Genomic DNA, 7,720 nt, shown 5'->3' on the forward strand with positions numbered 1-7,720 from the left:
CATTCCATAGTGGGTCACCCCTGACCAAGGCCTCTGCGATCTGCACACTTTCCTAACTCTAAGTCCCAAATGTCTTCATTCGGGGAGATTTCTTGCACTACGCAGCGTCGTCGGGCTGGGCTGCTTTCATTTAGTGTTTTTTAACTACTTTGAAGGGGCAAAGCGTGTTGCCTTTAAATACATGTTGGGAAAAAAAAAAAAAAAAAAAAGATTCTTGTCTTGAGAAACTGCTCGATTTGCAGGAAACCCTCCGGATGTTTGCTGCTTTTCATGTGGCATTTGTGGTCGGCTCTGATAACGCTGGGAGCACCACTTCCAACACCGCATTCTGTAATGGACCTGAAATAGAAACACAGCTCTCGCCGGAGGATCCCCGCTCCGCGCCCCCACGCTGTGTACTGGCGGGTTTAAAAGGTCAATAAATCAGAAGGATGAACTCTCGGCGGCATTGTTAGGTTGGGAAAGTTAACGAATGACCCCAGGAGTCGTGCGACCACGAAGGTTTCAGGAGCGTCAGAAGAAGCTCTTTACTGAACGCTTCATGGAAGTGAGGCATAAGCAGAGACGCAACTTGAGTCAGAGTCAACGCTGTGCAGTGTGTTTTAAAGTTACAATTAAAAAATACATAAACAGTCAATACAGAAAGCGAGAAAAGAGGTGAGATAATCTATTTATGACGCCGGGGGCACTGAAAGGGTCACAAACTGCCAACATTTTTTGTACGATCCAGGGAGCTTTTACTTTCTCGGCTTAGATTCAAAACACACCTTTCTTTCTTTGATCCCAGATCAATGAGCTGTAGAAACAGTTTGCACAAACCTCCCGAACAAAGTCAGCGGCAGTTTGCTTAGTTTATTACCTCATGTTCATTATATAGAAAAACGTTTCTGCTAGAAGTGACAGCTCCAAAACTGTTGTAAAGTTTATTTGTAAGCAGTCCCTCTACTCGCTGAACTTTTTCAGTGCAAGCTCTTGCAGGAGCTGTTCCCTTGGCTCAAGAAAATGTTTCTGCCAAATAGAGTAAAAGAGACGATTTGGCGTTTTAACAACATCAGCTCGTAGAAAAAAGGTAATACTTTATTCTGCGCATTAAACTCCGAGGAGGTCAGTTTTGTCCGAGCCAGTAATACGGAGTGAGATGGGAACCTATCTGTGAGTCAATGGAAATCGACCGACTTCGTTAGGGCAGCGCATTGTTGCCTTCTTGGGTTTTGTTTCGCTTAGAAATCATCTTGCTTTCCCCCCTCTGCTGAGTATTCTGTTCTCTGCCGGGAAAACTATGCACACTTTCATCCTGCGTGACTTTCCTTCAGACACGATTCGAATTTTGTTTAATTCAGAATTTTCCTGGGTATCGGTCATGATTCGGTACGTGACCTGTCGTCCGGCAGCTGGCCTGGGACTGAGGGGTCTGAGTCCTAGCACGTCGGGTCGGGAAATGTCACAACCTCCGCCATAAAAATTAAGTCACTGACCCACCAGCCTTTAAAAGGTGTGCCCTAAGGTAGTGTCCCAAAAGCGCTGGACGAAAAACAACTGAAAAAGCACTTAATTCCTAACGAAAGTTCCTGTTATTATTGCCAGTCCTGTGGTGGCGGTCGGCTTTGCAAGTGGAATATGTTCCGACGAACTTCTTTTACAATCAATTTGAAATGCATTATGCTTTTCCAGGAATGGTGTTATTATATACTAATATACTAATTTACACATACATATGTGTAGCAATACTGTTTTCACCTCCGCTGATAAAAGACAGGAAAGTAGAGCCGTTGGAATCGCTGCCTCTCGTTGAGTTGCACAAGCGCGTGTGTTTGAACGGGGGAAAAAAACCCAACAAACCTTCTCGTTGCTTGATTTGATGCAGACACTGGTCTTTTGGCCATAGTTTTGACTCCTCTCAACAGGGATAAATACAGAATACTATTAGTCTGGAAATATATCGCTTGTTTATAATATCGAACAAACAGAGGGAAGCAGAAAGCACGAATGCAGAAGTACCTGGAGAATTACACACCCTGCTGTTAGTCTGGGCAGCTACCGTTTACCATTGTATTTTTCTTCTTTTTAGAATATCTACGGGTTGTCAAGTGTAAAGGTGCAGATTTTACGTTGCATGAAACAGGAAATTCAATGTTAGAATAAGGTAATGGTGATGCTGCCTTCATTCATGTAGTTTCAACCAGAATTTTTATAATATTGATTTGATGGAAGTGGCTACCCAGACAAAAGTGTGGTTGACCAAATAAACTTCTCTGATCTTCAGCTTAAAGCTCAGCTGTTTCTCAAATAAGCATTGGTGCATTTAATAGCAACACATAACAGTGCAAATATTAATCAGAACTCCGGTGAAAACGCCGTACTTTACATTATTTATTATGCCAACACCGAACATAAATGGTAGCAGGAAAGAATTTGTGTTTATTCTGAAGTGACAGACTTTTTAAAAACATCTGTTTGTATTTACAGTTTATTTATTCAGGCAAATCACAGAAATACTGACCAAGGCAAAGCAACAAGCAATACGTACTGAAAAGATCAATTTAAATAATACTAAGGCAAATTACGCTACATAAAATAAATATTCGTGCCTTTGGTAAATACTGAATGACTTTATTACGACGTATGAAAAAGTGAGATGGAATATTTGGGCTTTACTGTGGATTCAGTATCCTACTGCTCCACGCGATTGACACCTTGCATGGGGTTACGAGGTACAATACACTAAGGTAGTACTGGAAGTCAGGAAGCTGAAGTGTGACATACAGATGCCCCCAGTGTCTCTCCAGGTGTTACGTGGTACCTAAGTACGGTGAGATATATTCTATCCATTCCAACCCTTTCATGTCTCCTCTGCCCAGGGTTGTCCCTTTTTGGCCGGGCGATGACAGGTGGGTATCTGCCGGATGACAGGACTACAACGCACGACCTCGGTGAGACGGTCCCTGCCGTCACTGCGCGGAGTGGGGCTGAAGTCCCTCGGCCGCTCACTGTTGCGCTCTCAGTTCCACCGAAGGACCACCCGGCCGGTCCCAAGGGGGAGGTGGCAGCGCTGCCTGCACCGGGCCCCGCGACCTGCTCAGGTGCCGGGCCGGGCCGGGAGGAGCCCCGGGGGCCGCCCCGCGCCTCAGGGGGGCCGCCACCACCGTCCACGCCGCGCCCGCCCCCGCGGCCCCATTGGCCGCGCCGCAGCTCAAATAGGACCGGGCGCCGGCGGCCGCCAGCAGCGAGCGGGGCCCGAGCGCCGCGTCCGTTCCACGGCCACGCCGGCGCTCTCGGCCTTGGAGGCGGCGGCGCGTCCCGAGATGAGCAGCCCAGATGCGGGCTACGCCAGCAGCGACGACCAGGTTGCGCAGGGGCGGTGCTCGCTGCCCATCATGATGCCGGCCATGGGCCCCTGCCCGTGGGCAGAGTCGCTGAGCCCGCTGGGCGAGGCGAAGGCGAAAGGCGAGGCGACGCCGTCGAGGGCGGCGAGCGGTCGGAGCAAAAGCGAGGCGCGGATCCGGCGGCCCATGAACGCCTTCATGGTGTGGGCGAAGGACGAGCGCAAGCGGCTGGCGCAGCAGAACCCGGACCTGCACAACGCCGAGCTCAGCAAGATGCTGGGTGAGCGCGGGGTGTCCCGGGGTGCCGGGGTGTCCCGGCGGGAGGGTCCGCGAGGGTGAAGATCCCGGGCGAATCGCGGGGTCTGGGCTGCGGGCGGAGATCGGGGACACCCGTGGGCTGGCGGACCGGGGTGTGCCGGGGTTCCTGGCAGGAGGGTGCGAGGGCGAAGAGCCCGCGCCCGGGCGAGCCGCGGGGTCCGGGCTGCGGTCGGGGGCGGCGGGGCGGGTGCAGCCGGGGCCGAGCGTCGATGCGCGCCGGTGTGCTGCCGGTCTGACGGTGCTTGTGGGCGCAGGTAAATCGTGGAAGGCGCTGTCGCTGGTGGAGAAGCGTCCGTTCGTGGAAGAGGCGGAGCGGCTGCGGGTGCAGCACATGCAGGACCACCCCAACTACAAGTACCGGCCGCGGCGGCGGAAGCAGGTGAAGCGCCCGAAGCGGGTGGAGAGCGGCTTCCTGCAGCACGGCCTGGCGGAGGCGGCGGGGCCCGGGCTGGGCAGCGAGGCCGGCGGCGGCGGCAGGATGTGCGTGGAGGGTCTGGGCCTGGCCTACGGCGAGCAGGGCTACGCGGTGGCGGCGGGCGCGGGCCACTACCGAGACTGTCCGATGCCGGGCGCCGCCTTCGACGGCTACAGCCTGCCGACACCGGACCCGTCGCCGCTGGACGCGGCGGAGAGCGAGGCGCCGTTCTTCGCGGCGGGGCTGCAGGAGGAGTGCGCGCTGGGGCCCTACGGCTACGTGCCGCACCCGGCGGCCGAGTACCCGGCGGCGGCGGCCGAGAGCCCGGCGGGCGCGGCGCTGCGCCGGCACCTGCCGCCCGGCGAGGCGCTGGGGCCGGGCGGGTCGCTGCAGGGCTTGCTGGGCTGCCCGGCGCCGCTGCACGCCTACTACGGGCAGGGCTGCCAGCCGCCGGGGCCGGGGCGCGTCCCACCGCTGCCGCCGCCGCTGCCGCCGGGGCCGGTCGGGCAGCCGTCGCCGCCGCCCGAGGCGACGCCGTGCCGGGAGCAGCTGGAGCACTTGCCGCAGGAGGAGTTGCTGGGCGAGGTGGACCGCACGGAGTTCGAGCAGTACCTGCGCTTCGCCTGCAAGCCCGAGCTGGGGCTGCCCTTCGCGGGTCACGACGCCGTCGGGCTGCCGGCAGCCGAAGGCGCGGGGCCCATCTCCTCGGCCGTGTCAGACGCCAGCAGCGCCGTCTACTACTGCGGCTACTCCGACCTGTGAAGGACTGACTGGGGGCACGGCACGAACTGGCAGGGAGACGCCCGGCCCCGCTCCTATTTATGTAATTTATTTCAGTCTTGAGAACTGACACGGTATCCGTGACCTACTCGTGGTTTAAAAGGCGAAATGCTGTCTTGCTGTCCAGGTGTTGCAGCTCTCACCATCGCTGTCTGACAGTGATATGGAAAACTGTTCCTTCTGTGGAATCGTGATGCTAATTACACACATGGAATACAATTTCTAAGATCTTGTTAGAGATCCACATGTTTTTGTAATGTTGTACAGAGTGCTGGGTTTTTATATGTTGGATTTGTACAGAATAATTTTGCACTTTTACAAATAAAGAGAAAATAATAAACTGGTCTTTGATATCTCCTCAAAGAGATGTTGTTGTCCTTTTTAATCGCTATTATTGCTTTTTAAACTACCTCTACTAATGTCCCTTGCACTAAGCATTAGGTCTCATCACACTTTCTTTAGTCTTCTGGTTCTCTTGCTTAAATTATAAACAAAACTTTAAGTGTTCAGAAAGTATTTGCTCCATGCTATTCTTGATTTTACTTTGTTTTATTTCATTAGTGCTTTCTTAGACGGACGACTAATAGGAGTGAATAATAATAATTAAAAAAAAAAAAAAAAGGTGGCCTTTTTTTCTGTTTGAAGTGTTAACAGACTGTAAGAAAACTCTTATCAAAGCACGTTAGGTTCTGCTTTCAATGTAATGGTGGACACATTGGTTACCATTAAGAGTAGCGCTCTGCCTAAATGACCGGATAAGTGTTAGTTAAAGGACCTCCCCGGAGAGAACGTCTTTCGTGTACCGGGAGCTGCCGTTGCTGCGCCGAGGAGGGTGGTGTCAGCGGGAGACACCCGATCTCCGCTGGGGAGAACGAGAGCAGCAATTCTGGGTTGAAAGTAGGTGACAAATTTTGACACAAGCTTCTAGAGGGGGAGGCCGACCAAAAGCAGCACCAGACCACGTCGGCACCTTCAACCGTACGTCACCTAATCTTACCCTTTCTTTCCTAAAAAAAAAATCCTTATGCTACGTCATAGCGACTATAGATAGAAATATCTTTGTGATTCACAAATACTCAGCCTGAAGTTGAAGTTCCATGAGGAAAAAAAAAAAAAAAAAGTGTTTTCATGTAGGTGTTAGGGCTAAGTCCAGCTGTGGGGTGGGACTGATAAATTCATCATGTTTATTACTTAACTTGGGGGGAGGGAGTAATAGTCATCTGGGTCGTTTTCATCCTAAGATAAAGCTGTGGAACTAAGCCCTGGGGAGGAGGAACCGGGGCCGAAGTGGCAGACTTGCCCACTGATTAACCTGTCTTCCTTGAGGACGGGAAATTAAACTGGGTGCATTTTCAAACTACTATTAAAGAGGCTTATGTTTGTACTGGGTAAAGATAAAACAGCGTGCACAAATCTAGATGCAAATTGCCTCGATCAATGAGTTCGGAGCATAGCCTTGTTGGCAAAAATATGCTATGTAATTGCATAATATTAGTGAGGCTTTCGAACCTTAATATTCCGTAAAACAGTCTAGCCTCTAGTTTCTTAATCTTCCCATTTTATTTTTCAAGCAGTCTTTAATTCTCAGAGATATATCTAAAATAGGCACTTGGCCTCTCTCTTCATTCCTCTCCCATGTATACAAGAGAAAAAATGATGTATTCTTGGATGAGGTGGTATCTCAGACAAGGACATTAAATGTCTTCTTGATACTTTAATTTGGAAAAAAATATTACGTGTTCCCAAGCGTATATACATAAACCCAGTAAAGAAATAAGCCTGGGAAAAATAGTTTTGTTTTGGTTGAGTTCTCCTTTTATTATACAGTTTTAACCCGCAGGATTCGATTAAATTCGTTTTGCCCTTTTTGCACACGTTCATGGCTTTCTGGAGGAAAAGCACTTCGGTTTGCTTTAGAAATAAATCATTGTCAGGCTTTTGACAGGTTCGGTCACAATTTCTTGTCGTTTTTTATTTAGGTAAAGGTTTTGCTCCCCTACTCTCTCCTTCACCCGAACTTGTTGCACAGCTGAAAGCTGAAGGGAACTCGCAACTGTAAGCAGGTTCATGACGAAGATTGAAAACCTTCTACTTATTTTTTATAATAATACCGGAAGTCATTGACAACAAATTGTGTTAAATAAACAGACAGAATTTGGAAAAAAATTCACCAGCATAGCGGTCCTGGGTGCCATACAGTGTGTACAGGCAGATCTTAGAACAACCCTTCGTACAGAGCTTTTGCAGTCTCAAACGTAAGGAGCACTATTTTCCTGTATGTATACAGATGTGTAGTTTGGTTTTTTTTTCACCGTGAGAGGAACTGACTGAACCCCCTTTAGACACCACCGATATTCTCGGAGCAAGATTTTCTGAAGCCCTATTCAAGCCCTGTTTTCCGTAGAGCGTGTCTTGACTTTCTGATTCTAAATGACACGCACCCAAATCTGTCCTGTAGCTCTTTTGAAAAGGTTAAATCTCCCTCCTGTCCCATGAGTGCCTGTGGCAATCGGGTACTAAAAGAAGGATCCCAACCTGACTAATTAGCTTTCACAAGCATTTTCCATTACTGGGTTTTGGCCGTCAGACGCTGGAAGGTTTTGCTACCTGTCTCGGGAGGCTATGAGAAGCTGCAGGTATATGCCACAGATCGAGGAGCCTCTCGGCCCCTTCCCTCTGCCGGCCCCTTCATGAAGAATCGGGGTCTGCCACCTCCACCCCGTTTTCGGCACTGCATTCAGGGCAATTCTCTTCCTTGAAACAGCATCTGCTCTTCTCTTAGCGGTTCTGGTTTACTCCAAAAAGGAAACCAAAAGGCAGGGTGACAATTTCAGAAGTCTCTCCATCCTTGCCAAAACAGCCGGTCTCCAGTTACACGGCGGCA

The 7,720-nt window shown here is 50.5% G+C and overlaps 1 protein-coding gene across 1 annotated transcript; it reads left to right on the forward strand.

The window, feature by feature from the left end:
• The first annotated feature begins 3,202 nt into the window (after window positions 1-3,202).
• Window positions 3,203-5,199, forward strand: LOC135578633 (transcription factor SOX-17-like). The gene is made up of 2 exons (XM_065053556.1): window positions 3,203-3,603; window positions 3,896-5,199. The coding sequence occupies exons 1-2, from the start codon at window positions 3,303-3,305 to the stop codon at window positions 4,816-4,818; spliced, it is 1,224 nt and encodes a 407-aa protein (XP_064909628.1). The 5' UTR covers window positions 3,203-3,302; the 3' UTR covers window positions 4,819-5,199.
• Window positions 5,200-7,720: the final 2,521 nt, after the last annotated feature.

Source organism: Columba livia, chromosome 2 (assembly GCF_036013475.1).
Source record: "Columba livia isolate bColLiv1 breed racing homer chromosome 2, bColLiv1.pat.W.v2, whole genome shotgun sequence".
Lineage (NCBI taxonomy): Eukaryota > Metazoa > Chordata > Aves > Columbiformes > Columbidae > Columba > Columba livia.